This window comes from Hirundo rustica, chromosome 3 (assembly GCF_015227805.2).
Source record: "Hirundo rustica isolate bHirRus1 chromosome 3, bHirRus1.pri.v3, whole genome shotgun sequence".
NCBI classification, from domain to species: Eukaryota; Metazoa; Chordata; class Aves; order Passeriformes; family Hirundinidae; genus Hirundo; species Hirundo rustica.
The window spans coordinates 91307438-91332412 of NC_053452.1; the positions used below are offsets into that span (position 1 = coordinate 91307438).

General features: G+C 39.6%; 1 protein-coding gene across 3 annotated transcripts; it reads right to left on the reverse strand.

Moving 5' to 3' along the window:
* Positions 1-15: 15 nt before the first annotated feature.
* Positions 16-24891, reverse strand: BEND6 (BEN domain containing 6). 3 transcript variants are annotated; one of them, XM_040059060.2, is made up of 11 exons: positions 24737-24891; positions 24126-24246; positions 22496-22653; positions 11314-11542; positions 11054-11199; positions 10455-10553; positions 9944-10121; positions 8268-8485; positions 6727-6919; positions 4760-4898; positions 16-2176 (listed from the first exon to the last, which is right to left on the reverse strand). In XM_040059060.2, the coding sequence occupies exons 4-11, from the start codon at positions 11507-11509 to the stop codon at positions 1915-1917; spliced, it is 1431 nt and encodes a 476-aa protein (XP_039914994.1). In that variant the 5' UTR covers positions 11510-11542; positions 22496-22653; positions 24126-24246; positions 24737-24891; the 3' UTR covers positions 16-1914. The 3 variants fall into 3 exon arrangements, with proteins under 3 accessions (XP_039914994.1, XP_039914993.1, XP_039914995.1); XM_040059059.2 differs by lacking the exon at positions 24126-24246; XM_040059061.2 differs by lacking the exons at positions 24126-24246; positions 24737-24891 and adding an exon at positions 24657-24680 and having other exon boundaries at positions 94-2176.
* Positions 24892-24975: the final 84 nt, after the last annotated feature.

Consider the following 24975-nt stretch of genomic DNA (forward strand, 5'->3'; position numbering starts at 1 on the left):
AAACAGCACTAAGACATAGTAATGTTTCATTTTATTTGATAGAAAGTCACTTCAAAAATATTATTAACTATATACATTATTATATATGCTGTACATACAATTACATATACAAAATTTACATAATAGCAAACATCCTTCTGTGGCATTTTATAGATGGTAGTTAATAGCTCAAGATAGAACTAACATATTTCATACCTACTTTCATCCTGGTCCTATCTACAAGGAATTGTTAGGTGAAAGATGAAAAAGGATAGCAAATCACTTAATTTGCACCCCAACCCACACAAAAGTCTCCTCCACAGGACATTCTATTGTCTTGCTCTAGAACAGTTAGATTTGCAGCGTTTCCCTTCAGCAGCATTTGTCTGATAACCTTATCTTCAGATTTTTTTTTCAGTGTTCACCCTAATATTATTTCTAATTTATTTCTGTGACTCAGATGTCCTGAAAACCTCCTTAAATCAAGCTAAATTTCTCCATCTTAATGTCATTTTATTTTTCCTATTTGATTCATCAGTTGCTTCTTTGCCATGTTTGAAATAGATTCAGCTAATAGTACTCTCAGTTCTGGGAGAAGTACACTCAAACAGGAAAGCTATTCTCTCCTTCCCATGTCAGCACACTGTAAACCTGAAATCAGTCAGCAAGGAAAAAAAAAAATCATAGAACCATAGAACATGCTGAGTTGGAAGGGACCCATCAGGATCATTGAGGCCAAATCCTGACCCTGTGCAGGACACCCCAAGAGTCACCATGTGCCTGAGAGTGCTGTCCAAACCCTTCTTGAGCTCTGCCAGGCTTGTTGCTGTGACCACTGCTCTGGGAAATCTGTACCTTCCACTCCTCCTCCTAAGGCTGTTCCAGGGTTTGTGTGACTGCCAGCTGCTTCCTGGAAGAAGTGGTGTCAGATCTCAAGGGGAACTGCCCAGATACTGGGATTTTTGTGGTCATAGTCCCATGAGGAATATTCTGCCTGTCCACCCCTTCACTAAGCAATGGCTAGCATATCAAAATCGAAATACAGGGAGTAGAAGCTGGCAACTCTGCCCTTTACTAGTTGCTTCTGCTGAAGTGTTCTCTATTTCCCAACTGAAGGGACCAGGCACCCTTATCCTATGGACCTGATGGTCAGGGAAGAAGAGAGAGAAAGAGCTGCCAAACGAGCAGAGTACCAGCAGCAGAATCCCTGAAAGAGAATGGCTTCTGTAACTAACCAGGCTTTCCTGGAGGACTCTTCCCTGAGCTACAAAGGAACATGGCTTCTTCTGTTGCCTTTCCTACTTTGAAAGGTTAAAAAACAACCACTTCTTTTCTGTGGCTAGCTTGAAAGTTCTAGTTTCATTGCTCTAAGAAAGTTGGGGGTTTTGTTTTCCAAGTTAGTAGCAGCCTTAAACATCTATTTTATTTCTTCTCTGCTCATGTGGCCCTATGCTTTCTACTCCTCTGCTGGCCACAGTCTTCATTTCACTAGATCTATTTTCTCTTCTTATCACTATATCTTTTTTGCATTAATATGCAATAGCTTTCTTTGATCAGTTAAACAGTTTTCCCTCAGCTGTCAAAGTGAAAGCAAGGGGAATTATGGTTCTTCATATATATTCTTTTAGTAGTACTTTAAATAATGTTTTTTCTAACTAAGGGGAACTCTAGTGGTATTCTTCAGTACAAGTTTTAATTACCGCATAACATGCATATATCTTATAGCATCTTAAACCCAAAGATATTAATATGCCTTCATTTCTTTTCTAGACTATGGGATTTTCATTTGTTTGAGAAAAAAGTTCTCAGGTGTCTATCTCTGTCCACAGTTGGACACTACCATATATCTAGTACAATTTAGATACTATTTCTTCTTTATTTTATTCAGCTTCTTAATCTCCATTGAGCATGTGAGCTGGAATGAAACACCTTCTGTTATTCCTTGTCTGAATTCCTGAGATCCTGTCCACAACCCTGGTTGGGAGAGGGCGCTGGTGGGCTGCTGGCGAGTTGAGACTCCGCCTTAGAAGAAGCGGGTTTGGGATGCTCCCGCTGACCTTCTGGGCTGGGAGGAGACAGGCAGCTGTCTCTTTGCTGAAGTTGTGCATTAGCAGCTGGTGAATCGTCATCCTGCTGGTCTTGTGTGCAAGGCGGAACAGCCGAAGAGATGATGCCCTGAGGAGCAGCTGTTGAACCACTGTTGAGACAATTTATAACTAAGTTTGAGATATTAACATTAAATGTGCAATTAGTGCTGTTCTTAGTTTCCAAGCTGCAGAGTTTGATTATTAGCTAATTAAATAGTTTTCTTCCCTGTCACATTGCCCTTTTCCTTGTTTCACCTCAGCTTTATGGATCTGAGATGGAAACTTTTTTGTCTCATTGGATTTGACTCCAGTTTTTTTCTCTTGACTCATAATTCTGCTCTGGGGAAAGGTGGAGGAGGTGTGTAAGGAAGAAGCAGCGGCAAGGGAGGAAATAAAAGCTACAGCATCATCAGTTTTTAAAGTCAGTAACTTGTGTGGATAAGTGGTTATGAAAGGTACTGCACAACAGAATTTTCTCTACCCCTCTCTGTACTTCATTGCTGGAAGGTGGACTGAAGGAGAATCAGTGAGATTATGAGCATTTTTAAATTTCTTACTTTTTAATTTTTAAATTAAATCTTAATTTTTAAATGTCTTACTTTTCTGACAGGGAATGTGTGTCATCTGAGTTAAAGGAATCACCAAGTTATCTTGATTACTTATATGGTGCTTAATTGCTTTGACAGTGAGGGAATACTTGATGTAAAAAAAAAAAAATCCATTATAAATGCATCAGTTCAAAAGGTACTATTCAGGCAATATCTGAATTAGTTACAATGGATGTTGGACTGGATTTTACATAAGCAGTGATAAATAACAGACATAAGAGCATTTTTTAAATATTGAAAGGGCATTTTTAAAATACTGAGTTTAAATTGGAAGGTCTATTTTTTAAATAAAAACCCAGAATTGTTTTAGTATAGTCAAGGTCTTCCTATAGAGGCTTCAGGAATACTGTGTACATTAGAAGACTCAGGAATTAGCAAAATTTATTTATCCATCTGATGAAGATAAAGATTTAAAATATTTAACATTTTAATACTTTCAGAGAAGACAAAATCTGTGATTTTGTGCTGGTATTTTTTTGTGCCTGTGTTACGGACAAGGAAGAATACTGCAGTGAATCATTGCATACTGTATGTTACAAATACACAGGACCTTTGATTTATGAAGTCTTCTCAGCTCTAAGAGAAAAGCATTAATATAGTAGACTTTATTTTTGCTGGGCTGGTGCATTTGTTTATTGTTTCGAGATGCAAAAACCTGTGGATATATATGTGGATTTTCCTATCAGATATTCTGTAAGTATGTCTCAAGTAATAATTCACAGACCACTGGTGGTCTACAGAGTACTACCAGGTGGCTTAGAAAGGAATTTTAGAAGCAAAGCACTACTACTTTTCAAACTTTTGTATCATAATATAATCAAATATCTTGCGGTGCTTCTTATTTGTTGGTTTTTTTTTTGGGGGGGGGGGGGGGGGGTTTGTTTGTTTGTTTTCTTATGAAGTGTCTTACAGTTGCAAATTTGGATTTTAAAACCCTGCAGGAGATAAGTGAACCAGGAGGAAGATAAATGTTACTTCTGTATAGAAACATCTAAGTAAGAACAAATCTCTTTTCCCTGTCACCCAATTTTAATCTCTTGTCCTGTTCCTTTCTCATTTCTTATCGTGTTCTTCAAGGGAGGCTGAGGCAGCTGGGCCTATTTAGCCTCAAGAAGGCTCAAGTTGGTCTCATCTATGTGCACTGATGTCTGATGGGAGAGTGTAAAGTAGATGGAGGCTCTTCTCAGTGGGGCCCAGTGGCAGAACCAGAGGCAATGGGCAGAAATGGAACCACAGGAGTTCCGTCTGAACATCAGGAAACACCGTGAGGGTGGTGGAGCAGTGGTGCAGGGTGCCCAGAGAGGTGCTGGAGCCTCTGCCTTTGCAGATACTCAACCAAACTGTACATGGCTCTAAGCAACCTGGTCTTGGAGCAGCAGGGGCTGGACCAGCCAACCTATAGAGGTCACTTCCCGCTCCGTCATTCTGGGATATCTACATTCGGTATATGTGGAAACAGTACTGTGCAAATAGCTGACTTCACCACCGGAGCCATAAGTTTGGTAATTTTATATTCGTTTTATTCACAAGGTGAAAATGTCCATAATAGGTAAGATGTTATTTAATAGTTCCTCTGACCCAATAATTTATACTCTTTTGGCAGTGAAGGATTGCCAGCTTAGCTCTCCTACAGTACTCTTATAAATATGTACCAAAGAGGTATGATTTTCCTTTATTCACTTGTGGGTTAATTGGGGTACAACAAGTGACATGAAAATGGAATTGACTGGTCTCTGGCGAGCCAAAGAATAATAAGAAAGGTAAATAATGCCAAATCCAAAATATACATATTGAGCAAAGCAACCCCATGTGTTTACTTCTGTTTTCTCTTCTTGTAATTTAATAGTCTTGTGCTGCTTTGTCTGGAACCAATAACTATTTTTATGCAGTAATGTTAAAGCTGGACTGCTTCTGTATTATGTACTTTTTGTACAACCTAATGGAAATATTTACTGGCTTGGTAGAGTATATACCATGTCAGTAAATATATATTGTTATCTGAATTTTTAGACTGCTTTTACATTTTATTACTATAAAGTAATATGCAGAATTACACAGTGAAGGCATTTTTTTAATTTGACTTACCAAAAGCTATGTTTCTGAAAAGCACCTGAGTTAAGATCTTTGCTTAAAATTGGCTTCTTGGTGCAATTGTTCAGTTTTTGTCCCATCATTCTCCTAATTAAAGCATCATCTGTGTTTGGAAACAACTGTTTTGTGATTCCTGCAAAATAAAGAGATGAGATATATATATGGAGCTTCCAAATTACGGAAACAAGAGATCTGTGATATAAAATTTCTTGCATCTTTTAAAGTTCCAGCTACTTCAGCTTCCACTCTAGTTACTTCACCATCTTTACAAACTCCTTCATAGATTTTTATACATGCCAGCACTTGTTTTCCTTTGTGCCTTCCACATTTCTGTGCCTGCTCTGGGCAGACTCAAAAGGAACTCCAGGGCTACAAGGGCTTCTGTAGTGAGTGATCTGTACTTGCTAATCCTCTGTCCTTATGTTCTGTTCTTGATCAGTCCTTTTCCTGTCTTCATCAGTCCTTAGGACTCTGAATCCTTTTTTTTTTTTTTTTTTTTTTTCCCCTCATTAGTTTTCATTTGCAGGTGATGTCACTTTTTCTAAAAATTTCCCTTCTGTTTTGCCTGGCTACATTTTTTGAATGCAATAGTAACAGGACTCAACATGAGGAATGTGATTCCTGCTCCCTTCTTTTCCATCATCTTCTCTCCCCTTGATTTCCCTAGCCTTTAATTTAATTTTATTTTGAAGTCTTACAATTTCCATCTTCTTTAAACAATCTGATCTACTGACTCATTTTCTACAATCCTCAAACTCCCAAGCTTCCTTCCATTTTTTTCTTTTTCTCTTGTAAAATGTTGACACTTTTCTTTTTAACTTCCAGAGTATTCTCTTCTACCTTAACAAAGTTCTTTGATTTCTTTATAGGCTTTGTCATTGAATTCTCCACAACATTCTGTGCCCTGATTACCTTCTCTGCTTCCCTTTTCAGTTTTGCCCAGGCCCTACTAGGATTTAGAATCATAAAATCATTTGGGTTGAAAAAGACCATTACAATTGAGTCCAACCATTTTTCTCAACCCATTAAATATTTTTCATTTTCTCAAATGTCATTCTGAAACTGTCTCATCTTACTGCCTCTAAATATATTTTTACCATCCTACACACTCTTTCCTTTTATCTCTCTTGACTTTGGGCCTTTTTTTTGTAACAAGGTTCTTAAGGAAAAATGGTTTTTGCAACTGATAACTTTTGAAACTGCTGGCTAACTTCCACAAAACTGTACTAAAGTACAGGAACTGGAGCTAAGCTGAGAAGGGAACCAAGAGAACTGCAGAAGTCCAAGGGAATGGCAATGAGGGAGGAATTATAGTACAGTAATTAAGGCTATATTGTTCTAGTATTTAGTAATAGGTGTGAATCCAGTTAAAATTTGGCTTCATATGCTCATAAAATACTGTTTTCTTTAAAGCCGATACTTCCATCTGAAATTATTTTCTGTCCTATGCACCAAATATTTCTGCTGTAAACCTCACCATAAATCAAATTTTGTTTGCTTCTCTGATCACTATTTCTGTCTTCCATGCAGTCTCATTTTGCCTCTAGCGCTATTTAAAATGTCAGAAATCATAACATTCACTAAACTTCAGAACATGGCAGACCTAATTTAAAATTTGATCCAAGTGTGTCCTCTTTTTGCCTTCCTTTATCTGTTATCATCATGCTCCAAGTTTGACTGTTGCAGGTTAACCTTGCAGGGGCTAAAAAAATTTACAATATGACTGTGCCTGAGCAGTCACTTGAATAAAACCCACATAATTTACACAATAGAAATTCTACTACTTAGCATTTCACTGGCAGTATTTTTAACAGATGGTTTAAAAGAGCATGGAGCTGAAGAAGGGAATAGGAAGCAGCTTATCACCTGAGTAGACCAGCTGTTAAACATGACAGCCCCTCCCTCCAAGAGAGCCCCCTGTCAAGTCAGAGCCACATTGAGTAACATTAACGAGTCATCACCTATGATTTCCTGAACTTCGTTCTGATTCATAGCTGGTTTTGCTGCTTTATCCTTTGAAGAGGAGGACTTTGCACCTGTCAGGCTGTGTGTAGCCATGTATTCATGTGTATAAAGTGCTTGCATCAAGTCATTTATGAATTTTTGAGGTTTGCTCTTGTTACAAAGTGCAATCTGCCACTTTTCGATCTTGAACTGGAAAAAAAATTGGTCACAGACATAACTATTGCAGTTTTCTAGAAATATTATATAGTATTACCACTGAAATATCTCTTTCATTTTCTATTTTTAAACCACAATTTCAAAAGTAATCTGTGCAAACAGTGTGCTTGAGATAACACCACACTTGCATGCCATACTGCCCCGGTGTTTGGGACTATACGCACAGCTTGATCGTTTTCCAGAAGGAAGCATGGGGCACTAAGGACTAAGGACCCCATGCATCCTAGCAACCCCTTCAGCAGGCCATCCTCAGTGCTCTCTAGTGGAGACAGGACATGTTCAGACATAGCAAAATCCTTCTGCTTGCACTCCATGCAGGCTGGCTGTGGTCCAGTTCTAGCATGGTTTCTGTACTGCCTCGGCAGCATGGCGCTGTGCCCAAGCAAATATTCCTGCCTGGGAGCAGACATGCCCTAAGAACTGTGACATCTGGTCCTGGGCTTTGAGAGCGGCTTCTGCACGCAGCAGTGGTACAGCCTAAGAATTGGAAGTCTCCTAATAGGCAATTTTGAGCTACCTCTATGAAAGTCGGTTGCTCAGAAAATTAGGTCTTTTTTATTTCTTTGAAGATGTTAGGTCAAATTTTGTGGCTTGCAATATGCAGTCACATACGACAATAATTCTTAACAGACTTCTTTGGACTTTAGCACTCCATGACAACACACAAGAATGATTTGCATGGATTAGCATGACCCAATGCAGAATGCTTATGTAAATTGTGGATGCAGACGCTAGAATCAATCTTTTGGTTGTGCCTTCACTTTTTTTCTTTTACAGCCTCTGTGCCTTAGATTTCTCCATCATGTTCTCTTATAATTGCAGAGTATAAGGGAACTTCTTTACTCAGTATTTCTGTATACGTGTATTTCTACTTAACTGGTGGCCAGCATCTGGAGAAGAAACATAGCAGCCTCCAATTACAAATTAACAGTTTGAACAGACTTTTCAAATCTTTTTGAACAGATATTCTTCTTACATTTTCTTTGAAATACTATCATTCTCTTTGGCATCTTTGGCATCCAAACAGTTAGGCTGGAAGTTATCCCTGGATCTTGGTATTTTCTTCATGCATTCACATTCTGCCCTTAGCCACAGATATGCAAAGTCACCAAAATTAAAGTGAATTTGAGAGTGTACAAGATGCTGAATAAAAGCTAATGCTTCTCATGGAAAGAATATTCTGCACAAAAGGAGCTCATTAGTTATGTTATCAGTGCAATGATGACAAATTATTTTACCAATGGTTATTTTTTATATTATGCTCTAGCAGTAAACTTTACACCGTATAAAGTTTTATGCCCGAAATTGCCTTTCAACTGACCTGTTTTTCAGTCTGTTGCTCCTCATCTTCCACGTTCAAAGTTATTGGTGAGCTGGAGTTACTATGCATAGCTGCATAGCAATCTGCTAATGGATTGTGAGATGCCTTCCAAACAGCATGTGGATGCAGACTGGACGTAGATGATGTCACTCCCCCTTTGAGCAGTGCTTCAGCCATCCCTACCAGCTCCTCAAAATGAGTGACTGCCTGTGGCAACACTGAAATCAGATGAAAAGTGAGGGGTAAAATAGTAGTTGAAGCTTTCAGACTCCAATTACATAAGCAGGGATATTTTTGCAATTAGATTCCTGTCATAATGTGAAAGACTCAAGGTAGTCAGCAAAGACATTTCAATAGACTTTTTACCTCCTCTCTCAAATGCTTTCATGCTATTCTACTGTCCCCACCCATGAAGATCTGGCCTCAGTTTCTAGAATAGATCAGTGCAAGGCTAAGAGGAAGTATTAGTTTATGCCCATCATGGCACAAAACAGACTATTTCTCTTTTTTCCTTTTACAATCTCAAAATCTCTACAAGTTCATAAAGCTATTGAATATGGGCTGGTTGGTTTTGTTTCCTTCAAAGAAGTTACACAGACTGCAGAGGCTTTATTTATTTTTTTTAATATTATTATTTTTTTAAAATCTATAGAGAATGTTTTAAATAACCTTTCCTCAAAGTAATATTTTCAAATATGAACTTTTATTGCATGCATTAAGAAGAATCAATGCAGAGCAAAAAGGATGCAAGAGATGACATATCAGCAAGATACAGAATCACAAAATTACAGAGAATACTGTAAAAGACTAGGATGCAGGATGCAAGGTAAATTGACTTATATGTATGAGAAAAGTTATCAGACACTAAGAAAGATGTTTACAAATAGTATTTAAAAAGGTGGAGATGAATGATTCAAACCAAGATGAATAATGTAAGACATGCAGTCAGGTGGGAAATGAAAATGATAGATGGTTGCAAAATCATTTGACAACAACAAAAAAAAACCCCAAAAACCCCCACAACAGATACCAGACTGTCTAGGGATGGTATGGTGTAGCTGGCAAGGGAAGGAGTAAATACTCTTTAAACCTTATTCATTCACAGTTTGAAATTTTGGATTCAGTTTTGGCTGTCTCAGAGTAAGGGACAGGGCCAAACAAGAGGTGCTTCAGAGATGATCACTAAGAGATGAAGGATTAATTTACAGAGGAACTAAATATTTCATCTCCGGGAAAGAATTAAATTTGGTGCATCTGAAACTAACTCACATTATCAGTCATGAGAAATCACCAAAGTAATTAGAAAATAAGTAATTTCAGAATAAATCAATTGGTCAAGAAAGACTGCTAGTAAATACGGTTAGTTGGACTGGCCAGTGAAGTATTTGAGCTTAGCCAATGGTTACACAGCCTACAAAAAGATTCTCTTGGGAACAACTGACAGGATTTAGACAGATTTTTAAATTTCTAACTCTATGATTGCATGGCCTCTGTGTATGACAGTAAGTGCTGCTGGAATTAGATGCTGCCATGTATCACAGATTTTGATGCTAATGGTAGGCCTTGATCATGTCAGGTTCTTGAGCATCCATAATTCCAATCCAAATGGCCTCTTATAAATCAAGCTTTTCCTGACCTTCAGGCTTTCCTCTTTATCAAAATACTCCCAACTTTACCTTGAAGCATCACCAGGGACTGCCTTAGGCGGCAGTTTTCTCTTGTGGTATCTGTCAGCTTCCTCTTGAGACTTTTAATTTTGGCACATAGTTCTACCTTGGAGAGTTGAAATAAGGGCTCTTCATCATCACTGCTACTTTCACTATATAGGAAGTTGCTTCCTGAATATGGTTCTCTCTGAAAAAACCACAAACAACTGTGATATCTAGAGCAACAGCAACATAAAAGCATCAAAACTAACATTAAAATATCTGGATAAAAAAAATTCTCTTGTATAAACAGACTAAGTGCATTTTAATAAAAGCTGTTACCAAACATAGATATTAGTATTCTTATTGAAATTAAAAATGACAGATCAGTGTAATATGTAACTGTTAGGTACCTTTGTCTCTGTTCTCTATTCACCAGTTTTCCAAAGCAGCATCTTTTAGAACTGTTAACTTCACTACAGAAAAAATCCTATGCCTCCCTCAAAAATACACATTAAAATTGCTGAAAATGGATGTTTACCTGTTTGTCAATTAAAGATGTTTCAAGTTGACTCAGGATGTTGGGAGGAGCAGATGCCTGCAGTGATTTCTTTCTTTTTATATGTTTCATCATCTTCCCCTGTAAAAAGTGCATAACAGTGCCTTTGCATTCCTATAGAGCCTTTCATTACAGTAATTCAGAATTTTTATTCACTGTGCACTTGACATTCTTGGGTATTTGTTTTAAAAAATGTATTTGTAACTTTGTTAACTTTTATGTTTTCCTTCCCTGTATTTTGTCACTGCAGATCTCAGCACAAGGCACACATCAGAAAACCCGGTCCCTTTCCTTTTTTATGCACTACTCAGATTTCTGTCTTATGGGGGAAAATGCAATAGAGCTGCAGAGCATCAAAGCCTTGAATAACACTTGTCTCTTGACACAGAAAAGGACAAAATCCATTGGCCTAAATAATTACTCTGACAGGTTGTTGTGCTGAGGTACCATGTGAAGGCTGCCTGTATTCCTGCCTTTACTCTACATCTTTTGTGTGTTATATCATGGGGAATCAATAGTTACAGTTTATTTCATTCCTTCATGGACCTAACAGTATAAGGCACATAAAGACAGAAACTCACCTTTTCTTTATCCAGGTCACTGTCCTCACTTTCTGAGAATATCATTTCTATCCTCTTCCTCTTGCCTTTTCCAAGGACTTGTATTTTTGTAATTTCATCTGCTCGTAATATCTTTTGCATCATTTCTACCAGCTCTTGGGGGTCATCTGAAGTGATAGAAAAGAAAAAAGCCAAAGCTTAGACAATCAGGCAACTATACCTTAAAAGCAGATTTCAGACAAATCAGAAAAATCAGACAAATATTCTGGAACTGCACTCACCACTCATGTACACAACTTTCACCAGGTGCTTTTCTGTTTTTCTTTCTCCCACCGGCCAGTTTACTAGTATGTGCTCATTAGGTTTCAGAAGCCTTTCTAGTTCATTGTCATCACAGGGAAGGTCCTGTATCCATGAAGTCTCTCCAATTTGCAGTGAATTATCATTTACAAAATCAAACAGTGTGAATTTTTTCATTGTCACGTGGCTTTCTTGTCACACAGACACTTCCTGAAGGACATCATAGGAAAAATAGCAGCTATTGTATCATGCCACAGGGATGTTAGAAGAACACTTTAAAAAAGCCCCAAACAACCCTCCTTTCGCTAGATATTGGTAATTACCTTGTATGAAAATATCCTAAGAATGTGAAAACTAGCCAGGCAGTGAGTTGTATCCCCCGTGAAAGATGGGAGATGGTGTGTTTAACACATCAGATATTTGCCTCCAAAACTATGCACAGAAAACAGCTTTCACTCACAGTGTCCTGGCTCCCATATTGCCTCTATGTTCAGTCTGGCTGGAATCTCTACTACTACTACATTTGTCTCAATCAAAGTTTGAGTCTAGCCTCTGACTAAAAGATACAGGTGTGATATAACCTTACCCTAGAGTGAGGGAAAGAGCTAGCTATGCATGCTCTTAGGTGGCATGTGTGGTTATCACTTCATAGGCAGGAGGACAATTGCAGCCACAGAGAACCAACTCAGAACTACCCAGGACAACTGAGTGGGTGAGGTATGACACATCCTGGCAGTGAAAAACTTGATGTACAAAAGAAATGACAGGCTAAGGATGAGAAGAGAGCTGGGCTGCTTCATGAGCACTAACAGCAACAAAGAGAACCCAATCCCAAATATAGAGTTAAATCATTTGCTTCATAAAAACTATACTTTTAAAGCAACGTGCCATTCTGGGCTTTTTAAAGCACTGAATTTCTCTACCAGGAGAAGGGAACAAGTCAAACTTAGAGCTTTATTTTCCCAATTACGCTAATAGCCTTTAATGGAAGTGTAAATTCTACTGGAAATGTAACTGGTTCTTTTAAGTGTTGCCATTATACTCAAAGAAGATATTTTCTACTTTAAAATTATTGAATCAATACATAGAATATCTGATTTTTAAACCTGAATCTTCTTTCCAGCAAACATATGGTCAATTCAAAAAGGTGAAATACTTTCACAGAGCTGAACACTCCTGAATTCCTAGATGTGACAGTGTGATTTGCGACTGACTTGGCCTCAATCAGTCAGAAGCAAATTTAGTGCCTCATGAAGAGGCTGTCAAAAAGGTAACTCAGATCTAAGAAAGAATTACATGGGGCTATTATGTCAAAGTGAGAATATCTGGCTGCACTGCTCTATGAAGGAATGTCAGTTTGTTTGCAGAAGCCCAGTTTGCCACTATTCCACATATCTGTGCTATGCCTCAACAGAGTTGGCTTTCCATAGAGGGGTGAACTTGTTCGTTTGCAAAAGACAAATGACAAGACATGTTGCAGTCTTGTCAACATGTTTACTGATACAATGGGGCAAGCAATGTAGATAAGAAATCACCATTAAAAGGAGTATTAAATCAAGCTTTTATGCAGGATGTGATAGCAGTAGGATTGTTAAGTATTGCCTTACTGGAGAAAGGAGACTGTGTTTGCAAGAATTAGCATTACTGTTCTTTAAAGATCAGAAAACCATCCCATGCAAATTCTGGAAGAGGAAGCAGCCTGAATATCTCTACCTGCCGTGACTCACCAGAGACCTCATTCTGCCACTGATCCATGCTGGATGGATCCTCATACCACAGACAAGGATCATGCAGATGAATAAACATGTAGACAAAACAGAACCCAAAGGAACAAAATTTTCTGCACTGACCTCACCATGGACAGGTAAGGTCCAAACTGGAAATGCATATTTTTCTGAACAACAAAATACCAGATTTGAAACAGGTGGAGGATGCAATCAGTTGTGCATCAGTATTCTTCCTTCTTTTTCAAAATGCTTTTGAGTATATCCTTCACTCAGCTTAACAATTCTCATCTGGCTCAAAGATGTTACTTCTGCCTCTGATCAACCCAGCACAGCAATCTCCACCACCCAGTTCTTTGATTCTCAAAGTACTTTTTCTCTCCTTGGCCTTGGCAGTTGTGAGCTACTTCTTCACTCTCCTAAAAGCCCACATAAGAGCAAGAGAATTGCAGCAAAGTTAGAGCTGCCAGCGTGCTAAGACTAACAACTGATTGATTGACTTTTATATTTTTTAATGTTTCCCTGCAGTCCTCTAACAGTTTGTCTTTTGTCTCTCATTTTGTATTGAGACAAATACTCTCTGAGCCGTGGGACATTCTTGTGGTCTGAATTTGTACAGGCTTAGCAAGCCAGCCCAGGATTTCCAGAGGTGCGCTGAATACACGGGCTGTTCACAGCATGCAGGGCAAGTGACGATTCCCCGCGGCACGTGGGCTAGTCACGTACGCGCTGTGCCAATACCACGCACATCAGTACCAAGTCCAGCAGCTTTGGGGAGGGATCAGAGCTGTCTACATTTTTAAACAGTTTAATGGAGTCAATGGGAACATGGACTTCTGGATGTTCAGAGCTCAGGAGAGCAGCGTGGTGCCACTGGTAGACACTGTGAACCACATGGACAGCAAAATGTCTCCCACAGTCTTTACACCAGGCAAGCACCTGGATCCATGAAAATACATCCTGCTACCTTAAGCTAAGGACAGTTTTTACCATGGTCATGGTAGGACATGGAGCTCAGCAATTTATCTACATTATATATAAAATTCTTCTGAGCTTACAAGATTCTTACCTGCGTTCAGAGGGTGTACTAACAGTGGAACCAATTTCACTAAGGGCCTTAACAGCTGCCATATTCTCTCAGCATGCTGAGAGAAGGAATGTTACTGCTGTTTATAAGGAACCAAGGCAGGAAAGCAATTGGGGGCCAGCAACAGCAACTGGTCAGGCCCCCTTTTCTCTGCTGCAGCCCTACTGAACATAAGCCCAACTGCTGGTGTTATGGCTAAAATGATGAAATCATTATATTGCCAAATAAAAACAAGAGTAGTAGTTGATTGTAAGCATTTTATGGCAATGCCTTCAGCTTCTGCAGTAGACACTAATCAAACCATGTCTTTTCACAGAATTTATTGTGACAATCCATGGGCCCTGGGGGTAACACCTAACTGTCTGCTGGCATCGTCTCTAGCCAGTGATTAAAGGGAATGGAAAGGTAGAACAAAATATCACTAATAAGGGAAAGGAATAGTGAAACACTTCACTTTCTGGAAGAGAAGTGCTGCAGTATTTTCTCACCCTGACCTCCCACAGGAGTCAATGTGAAACTTGTCCAAGTCAGGACTGCTGGATATGCTTCCCTCTAAAATCTTATTTGGCAAAACAGATCAAAGGCAAAATATAATGTGTCATCAAAAAATAAACAAAATAACTTGGGGAGTGGGATTAACCTTACCAAACTTTTACTGCCTAAAAGGGTGAGATTGTCTAGCCACATTTGGCTCAGTCACTGCAGAAAGGGAGGTGATTCATCTCACCCTGTGACACGTGTCCGAAAGACAACAGATGACTTACTGTCTGGGAGAGCCTATTTCTCTCCAACAGCTACTCAGTGACTACAGAGCTGGTGTGTCTCCTTACAGAGGCTGGCCTGGTCCAACTCATCTTGTATTAGCTTTTTATGGTTTTGAATGGATTTTGAATAGTAGGCTACATTCCAGTAGACCAGCAGAAGCTACTGAGAGCCGAAAGGATGGCATATGAAATCCGTTAAAGTTTTAAATGTTTCTAACACAGTTCTGCAAGTCATCAAGTAAGATTTCCGACGCTGAATGCTTTGTTCAGTGGTTCATTTGGAGGAAACGTTATCATTCACAAGCATTACACTGTGTGTAGCTACTAACCACAGAGGCAATTATATGACCTTTGAAAGTCACTTATGCTTTACAAGTTACTTGATTCTGCTATATGATCCATTTGAAGGCTATATTGATTTGAGTAATACTGAAATGCAAATTTATGATTTTTCACTATTCTGGGTCATTTGTGGAAAGGAAAAGAAAAAAGAAAAAGGAAGGACCCATATAATTTTAATGTTCTGCAGAGGAAACATTAATTGGACTCTTAATTTTTACACACGTTAACACCTCATATACTGTACAAATGCTATAAATTTATAGTCATGATATTATTACTAAGCAACAGAAAAAGCCAGAACAAAACCAAACCAAAATCACGCAAGAAACCCCATGCCACCAAAAATTCAAAAAGGTCACTTAAAGACACATCTCTCCCTTTGTCTGACATAGTCTGTTCCATTCAGCCAGAGAACTGGCAGATGGCATGCTGAGATCATTATTTCTCTTTTCTTTCGCAGTAAACATTGTGCAAAGTGTTACAAGTTTACAACATGAGATCGCCTACCCACTTGACCAGTCTGATTCTGTTGGCTTAAAACAGGGCTTTGACACTGGTTTCAGCAAATCAAGGAACTGTACCACAGCCATGTAACACATCCATAGTTATGGTAAATGGTCAGGCTTGTGACAGAGTTGCCTTAAGTTGGTGAAGAACTGATGAGACCGGTTGAGAAAAACATGAGATGTGCCCCTGCTTATCTTATACCTGGCTGGAGCAAGGTGCAAGGACTGAACGATACCTGGGTGAAGTGGAAGTCTCAGAGAAGCCCCAGAGAAAACCTGCACCTCTCTACTAGCCACTGTGCGTAACTGTGTGTTTCTTGTTATAGATATGGTCCTTTAAGGAGACAAGGATATACTCAAAGACTTTCTAGTGAAGGTCAGACAGCCTTTACTGCCGCCTCAGCAGGTGAAGGAGGACCAAAGTGTTTATTCTACCTTTTATGTCAACTATAAATTCTGACTGAAAAAAACCAAGATCCTCATTAAGCCCCATTTGCATATTAACTTTTACATCCTAAGAATGCAAATGAAGAGAAATGAAAGCATGCCTTACATGTACAATCATACCCCTCAAACCCCACCTATAACATAGAGGAAGGGGGGTTGGGGCAAAGAAAGAAAAAAAAAAAGAGAGGGGGTAACACTTCTGCTTGCTTGGGATCAGTTGGTGGACTGTTCTCTTCCCCTGAAGGGATGCCTCTAGGTGAGCTTTGTGCCTCCAGTGCATTGTAAACACCTGTGAATATTTTTATATTTCTATCTATATATCACTAATAGATCTCTGCTACTATCACCTGCTGTAGTGATACACTGTAGTTAGTGGAGTCCTATCACCAGCAATGCTGAACCTGTTTTCCTGTTACTTCAGGAAACTGTACTTTTTGTGAACCTGGACTGTGAGAGATTTTATTGAACTCGGGTCTATAGTACTGAACTGATAAACTGCGCTATTTGCGAGTCTATGATCATGCAAGTTCTTACTGAATTCAACCAGGCTGGTAATGCTGAATCAGTTCTAATCAGAAGCTAAGCCCAGCTGCACCCAACCCGTCTGATTTCTGAGGACCAGGTGAAATGCAAGGGGATTTATTAGGCCAAATGTCTGTAGGCTCAAAGCAATACATAATAAAGCTAATATTTTATTATGTACTAACATTAAATATTATTTGCCCCCTGAATTCAGCCTCAATTATCCCAGTTTTCCTTAGGGGGGGGGGGAAAAAAAACCACACACACAAAAAAAAAACCAACAAAAAAACCCCACAACCACCAAACCCACCCACAAAAAACCAACCAAAACAACCTAACCCCCAAACTTAACTAGTCTTAAAATTAATCTACCTCATAAAAACCTATTTATTTCCAATTCAGCATGGTAAGTGGTAGTGGCAGCTTTGGTTTGTGTTATTTAGACTGTGACATTTTACATTGAACTTGTCATAATAATAAATACAATGTTGATGGAAAACTTGGGCTGCTCTGAAGTTTAAAATTCACCATAGCAAGTGTATGATGGAAAACATGACCATATTTAAATAAGCTATATGCTCTATTGTAGGTTCTAATATTTTTTACCTGAAACCAGTGTAAGATTTACTAATGAATTCAGTGGAATTAGGTGCTGTCAGAATACAAAAGTGTGTTACCACTCAAAAGACTTACAGTGCAATATCTTAGTCATTTCTGGGAAAAGATGGTTCAAAAGCACAAATCTGCTGCTCTCAGCTGAGAATTACAAAGTACAGATTTTCCAGAATCATCAGTATCCCTGTGTTCCAAATTCAGCTGGGAATCTGGGGGAGCATCTATCAGAACACTACTGCAACTCTTAAGACTATAAATGCACAGAAATGATCCCACTTGTTTTCCACAGGAAGGATAAAACCCTATGATTTTATTCCTGATATTTGAGAGGTCTTTTCCTTACTGCAGATCACTATCCTGGTGTGACTCACTGTGAAATAACCTGAGATACTTTTCTAAGAAGTGATGCTATTCATGGCAAAGCAGCAGCTCTGGCCTTATTTACCCAGATGGCCTCCTTGACTTTAAAGCCTCAGCAGCATTTACAACTCACAGGATTACACAAAGAACTTGGTGCAAACCTTGTACCACATTCCAAAATCTATTGAGTGACCCAAGGCATTCATGAAGCCATTCTTATTTTTCACAATACTGCCCTCCTCATATGTCTTAGCAACTTCTATAAAATAATATAAATATCTAAAAGTCCTTTTTAGGACTGTGGCTTAAAAGCTTTAAGAAATCTATTGGACAAGCTCTGATTTTTGCATCGAACTATTATTTTATTTGTTAAATTGAGTGATAGGAAAGGCTGAATAATGAATTTTTAAGCAGGTATATTTACTGTGTCTGGAAGTACTAAACATTTGTTCTAACCAATAATTTATTCAACTATCAATGAAACATGGCATTCATTTTAAAGGATTTCCCTATAAGATAGCATCATTACTGGGTTTTCAGCACAGGATTCAGTTCTAGATTAAGATGCTTACATTTAGGTGTCACTGGTGCATCACACATCTCAGGTTATTGCTGTAATCGCTGGAGTTGCAGGGGTCAGTTTGGCTTTCTAAGCAGATGTCTAGAACCACTGTTCTTTGCTTGACCTTCAGCTGCTACTCTAGAAATACCAATCTCCCACAGTTTTTTTTTTTTATCACAACTGTCATCCTTTTGGAGATGTCTCAGCCTTGAGCAGCTCCAACAGTCGTTAAGTGTGAAGTCCCTACAGTTAAAGCTTCCTGGAGAGCAATTCAGCTTTTTTCAACTGCTGTAGGGTTCAATTCAGTGGCCTGAAAATAAATGCCTTGGGCAATCTTAGATACCGTAAATTATTATGCCTGGCCTCCAGCTGCCTCTTCTGATAGACACAGACTTCACACAGGGCTTGGACACTCTTCTGGGTTTACAGTGGTGGTTATTAATTTCAGGCACCTCAAATGGCACTAAACACAGATTCAGGGAAATGCATTGTCCTCTGAGCCTTGATGATTTACCCGAGTTTAAACAGGAGCCTAGATATCTCATATGCCTATAAACCATGTACATTTATTTATCTGTATTTTAATCCCACACTCAGGGAAGGATTCACATTGGGGTAACAAGATGCCAAGTAAGATGCAGGAAGCTATCTTAATTCTACGTGACTGATTAGTATTTTTATTAAATAGCTATTTCACAGCTGACAGATGGAGAACTAATACTCTCTTCAATTTGCTTGTTCATAAATGCCATGCACAACAAGATGTATTATTATACAGATCAAGAAATAAATCCCTTTATTTATTGAACTGGATGAAATACCTATGCTACAGGAGTTTGAATAATCCCAGGAAAGCTCTTTGCATGCAAGTTAATATGTCCAAATACTTAGAAGCAATTAGTAGCCTGGAAGGACAAACAGTCAACACAGCTCTGTAAAGTCAAACTCTTGGCCGTGCTCATTATGACCTTGTTTGGGCAATCCAATACAATCCATTTAACAGCTCCCAAATTATAAACATTAAAGAACAGTGATGCATCACTTATCTTGTCTAAAGATGTTTATGAGGTCATTAGAGAAAGTTTGACCATATGCAAATCTGTGCTGAGGTGTAATAATTGTTCACTTGCTCCACGTTAACAGCCCAAGCAGTCAAATAACCTTCCCTTAAAGGCTGAAAAAATATTACACATAGTTTCCATATGCAATTAATGCACTTTTAAATTGGACTTATTAAAAAAAACCCAAAACAACACCTCTGATAACCTGATTTGAGAGGTTATAAGAGGATGCATCTTACTCTTTCTATAAGGTAGTAGAAACTATATCTTTCTACCTCAAAGTGTTACTGTTGGTGGCATTCTCCCTTCAATTCTAAAAGCAAAGAAGTGAAATAGCAGCTAGAAGATTCCAAGTTTGATTTTTGGTCAGTATTTAATAACTCAGCAGCACCTTTACTATCTCTACTTCTATGTCTTTACTGGCTGTCATAGGTGAGTGATCATAGATGAGAAGTCCTGCCTGATTAATACTCAAAGTGCTTGCTCAATTACTCCAAAGCTCTTCCCCAATTGCTCTGGTTTTGCAGCATTTTGGTAGGTAGGAGGACAAAAAAAAAAAAAAATCTGCATTACTATTAAAGGTCATGAACTAGAAAAAGAGACATATATATTGTCCTCTTACTCCAGGGAATATGACTTCAGCTAAGAGTAATTCTGCATGCACGTGAGAGAATTGACAGCAAAGCATCTTCCCTACAAGGATAAAACCCTCAAAACTTACTAGAGCTACCTTTTCCCTTCCTGTAAAATTAAATGTCTTTTTCACTGTATGTAGTTCAACCTAAGTTTATAAAGTAATATAATAGTGGAATGACCAGTGTTGTATATCAGTCTGAAACAATCCTTAAACAACTTTCAATTATATAGTTAAAACAGTAATGAAGTGTAATTCCCTCTGAGATGTAAGGCCACATGCAGATTGACAACTGCTGCTTTAGACACTACCAAAAATGAATACAGAGCAAATTTCAACCAAGGACAAAGGGGCGCACCGCTGCTGTAATAAGAAACAGTGCCATAGGAGCTTCAGCAGTGTATTTCCATCTAGGCTCAAGAACAGCCTCTCTGTCTACAAAGTCGATTTATGCCCGCAGAATTCCTGCCAGTATTTTCCCAGCAACTCTATGAGCCCTGAGTGTACAACTGCATGGCTCATTCTCCACCTGGCTGATTTACATTCAGTCTAATAATAAGCAGAGGGAATTTAAATATGCAAGTTGTTTGAGCTGATGAAACCACAAAACAGGGACGATTACCTCTACATATATAAAGATGACAAGAATTTGGTTTTACAGGGTAGCCTATGACACCTGCAGAAGGCAAAATGTTCCAGCCATGGATGGGTTAAGTCTGTAGCACCGGAATCACAGAGTTTGGTCTTGGATGAATCATACAACCTCTAAATTTATATTTCACCTTTTCTTTTCAATGGATCTGAAATAATAATACACATTTACCTAATTTCAAAGATATTGTGAGAATCAACTAATGCTGTTGTGCCTTTTAACCATATGAAGCACTGTTTGGAGTAAACAATTTAGCAAGTTTTGCAGAATGAAGATTTGTAATAACCTTGTTGAATTTAGAACATATCATTTCACATCACATAACAGATTTCTTTTAAATGGGTTGCCTTTAAGCCAGCAAATGATTGGTTTAATCATCTACCAGGAACTCTCACAACATTTCCTATGGTATATTTAAGCTGCTAGTGTAGCACTGATGGCATCATGTAATCTGTGAGTAGAACATTGAGGGGGAAAGTCAATTATTCCATCAAAAGAAGTTGATAACACTCAGATTCTATGATGTCTTCTGTATTTTATTTGCTTGCCTCTTTGGTTTTGACTGTATTTACTTTGGTTCTTGTTTGATGAGAAAAAACTCAAATATTTTGTTAGAAAGTATTAGATTATTAGGGAACCCTTCTAACCAGTTAAGTAGGCATTTAGGCAGAATACTTTACTCAATTGTAATTCATTAGTACAAACATAGTCCTTAAAGCATACCTACATACCAGTGAAAAGGGATGATCTTCTTACCCATTCACTCACTCAGCTGCTCTTCTGAAATAATTTCATGCATCATCTTGTATTCGTATGTGCACATCACCAGATCCAGCATGTGACCTTTTTCCCTCAGCTCACTGATACAGGGAGCCTTAGAGCTGCAAAAGGAGGGCCACAAGGCCTCACTCTGCAGGAGCAGAGACGTCTTCACAGAGCTGTGGAGTGCCCTTGAATCCAATGGCTCACACTGTGGGAGGTCAGCAGACCGCTGCAGACATGGTTTCTCCACTCAACATGCCATCACATATTCTTTTGTTTTTTTTTTTTTGCCTGTCAGCCTAACCTATGGCACTCAGCTAGAATTTTTTAGTTTCTTTGAAAAGGTGTGGCTGCACATCACCTAAGTTATCAAGGAATATGCACTAGCCCAGAGACTGCTGGAATTCTGGAAACAGGATAAGGGAAGAAAGGATCTCCTCCTTCAGCCTTGCTGGGCAAGGCTGCTAAGTCAGAACAGGCTATCATGAGAGACCTGCTGAAAGAATATTTGAGTCAACACCGCCTTGTCTCCCTGCAGGAGGGCTGCTGCTGCTACAGTACGTTCTCTGTTCAACCCTTATATTAAACTGCAGGAGTTTGACATCATTTCCATGTGGTTTCCCTACCTCACACAACTTGGGAAAAGAGATAAACTGCATTCAAGAGTAACTGTAACCACAGAAACGTCCTCCTGTGTTCTTCTACTTGTGAAAATTTGCTGGTCACCCCTTCTCTGTGGGTTCTCTGAAGCAGAACTTTGCTTTTTGATCCCCCTGCCCAAGTAATTATCACCACCTCATCCCTCAGCACTGCTCAAGTGAAAGGCTGCTTCCCACACTGCCACCAAAAGCTTCAGCTATGCCAGTGACTTTGTCACTGCTCTGTTTGCCTGTGGTCCCCATCAGAGCAAGCATCTTCAGAGGACCCTACATCCCACCTACTCACATCTCTGCAAAAGTGCACTCACATTATGTGTACTCTGAAATGGCAGCAGGAGCCCTTGCTTATTGCAGAATCAATAATTGCCTTCTTAGATTATAAAACACTTAATTCCACTTCTCAACAACTTCTGGCCTCCCCTCCCATTCCACTCCCCGTGATCAGTTAGTCTCAAGACTTTGTTACCTTCTTTTGCTTCTTCTCTCCAATGGCTTCACCTCTGGGATTTGCCCTCTGAGATCAAATCTCAGATGAGAGGTTTTGTTTTAACCTTCTCTCTTCATTTCTTTTGTCTTCTCTGTTTATCATCCTTAAGATTTAGGAAAAGTCCCGTAAAAAACATCCTGTAAAGAGTCTTAGATTAAAAGCGTGATACATATAAAACTTCTCTTAAATTCTCTTTATTACTATTTGGGGAAAAAAATTACAGACATATAACTTGCTTATTTTTAATGTGTAGTAATTTCAGCAATTTAAACTTTATTTACCATGGAAATAATACTTTAACCACACTACCATACCCTGCAGTGTTTAACAAGCACAGAACAGTAATGACTATAAAGAAAGCCAGAGCAGCAATTTGGTGTACATGTGAGATAGTTGACTGAAAAGCCTGGAGCAGCAGTTCTCTGAAAAATCATGCATGTCAGCATTTCTTGTACTAAACTGTACTCTCTTTTGCATTTGAGAAAAAAAAAAAAAAAAAAAAAGCAGCTGTCATGAAATTTATTATATCCTTTTGAAAAAACATCATCCTCAAGACACCAGTGAGCTCTAACTCTTAGAAGGGAAAAACTATAAACCTTAAACTAAAAAGCTTTTACTAGAGATCTGTCTGTCAGATGATTTCTATGCACCGTTACCTGAGAAGGATGTGAAAAGAACCATTCTCCCTCAGTTCTCTGTGATTTACCATGCAGTCACTGCCATGCTACTTTTGCTCTATCATCCCACTCTGAAACAATAAATCAGTGCAGAGCTAAAGGTGTCAAAAAGTTTCCTGCTCCCGCAATCTCCTGCAGCGTGGCACTGCAGCATGATGCCAGGAGGGTCACACCAATTTGATTCATGTTTCAGTGAAGTAACATGGACCTTTTGAATAATCTCCAGGTAATTTGCATTAAAACCATTCTACTGCAGTACTGCGGTATTAGGAAAGATTTCAATATTGCACCACGTGATGCTACACAACCTTACAGCATTTGGCAGTTTCTAGGCAGTGAGGGAAAGCTTCAAATCTGTGGCTGCAATGTAGCAACTTTCCATTTTACAAAGTAAAAGGACAGACTATTTTGGCTCACTCTGTTGGTGTATAGCATGAAATGGTACAAAATTCCTGGAATAAATTATTATAGACCTAAACCTCATTTTTTCCTCTTTTTTTACTTTCACGCCCCTGCCCCCGCTATCATGAGCATCTTTCAATGATAATATATTTCCTTAACCTTAAGGGTACAGTAGTGTTACAATGTTATTAGCCCAGTGATAAATTAATTTCACTAATCTAGAGATTATTTTTCCTGTTCTTATTTAAACTACCACAGATACATTTCCCTCCCTGTCTTTCCAGCTTGCATATTTTTTAGTTTAACTTAAGTTTACATATATGCCTTTCTGTAGCTTCATGTCATATAAAGCAGTAACATTTCAACGTTTCTCCAATATTTACACAGATATTTTAATAATTTCTATGAAGTTTTGGAAATGTTCTTCAGATCTATGACCTCACATCTTTGATGCATGAAAAGCACATGAGTTTTCCCCCAGTAACATAAGTAAACGCAATGTAAATTGCAAGTAAATTGCAAAATGGTACCTGGCTATATTTTCAGTAAGCGACTTTTGTTTTTTCCCAGCGTGTCTGCGAGGGATTTTAAAACTGCATTTTCAAAGCCCTCTGAAACAGTCTTTGAAAGTCTGGACTATCACAGCAACAACTACAGAGGCACAAACAGGGACAGAGGTGAACTCTCGTTATCACCTGCATTAGCGACCCGCACATGGCAGGATTTCGATGCTGCACCGGCCGCGGCCGGCGGTGCCGAAGGGCGCGGGGCTGACATTGGCTGCAGCGCGTTGCGGCTCCCTGCGGTGCGAGGATCCCTGCGGGCGCCGCTCTGCGCGGCCCCGGCGCCTTCCCCGCTCCGCACACTGCCCCGTCCCGCCCGCACCCTGCTGCCGACCAAATGCCGGCATCGGGGGCGCGGGGCAGCACCGCACGAGGGCCCCGGTCACCTTGTCAGGACGGATCTCGTTATCGTTTCCCAATCCCTTCCCCCGCCACGAAACCGGCCTCGACCGACGCCTCGGATCCAGGGTACGCCGCAGATCCCCTTTCCGCACGGACCTGCGCGGGCGCTCGCCGCTGCCGACACCCCGCGCCCCTCGGTCGCGGCCCCTCTTTTCCCTCGGGGCGTCCCCCGGTACCTCGCAGCAGCCATTTTCCGACTCTCAGCAGCTCCAGCGGTGATGTCACCGGCCGAGACCCCTCGGCGGCGGGATGCACCGCTCCGCGTTCCTTCCTCCCTCCCTCCCGACGCCGGCGGCACCTTCTTCTTCCTTCTCCTCCACCTCCTCCTGCTGCCGCCGCCCCGCCCCGCCGTGCCCGCGCCGGCTGCCATGCGGCGCCCGGCCCCGCCCCGCCCGCCGATGCCCGCGGGCGCTCC

Excerpts from the sequence above, each read along its gene's own strand:
- BEND6 (XM_040059059.2), bottom strand. The coding sequence starts at position 11,509 with ATGAAAAAATTCACACTGTTTGATTTTGTAAATGATAATTCACTGCAA. Across the intron at positions 11,200-11,313 it reads GAAAGTTGTGTACATGAGTG|ATGACCCCCAAGAGCTGGTA; the intron begins GTGAGTGCAGTT and ends CTATCACTTCAG. Across the intron at positions 10,554-11,053 it reads GTGACCTGGATAAAGAAAAG|GGGAAGATGATGAAACATAT; the intron begins GTGAGTTTCTGT and ends CACTTTTTACAG.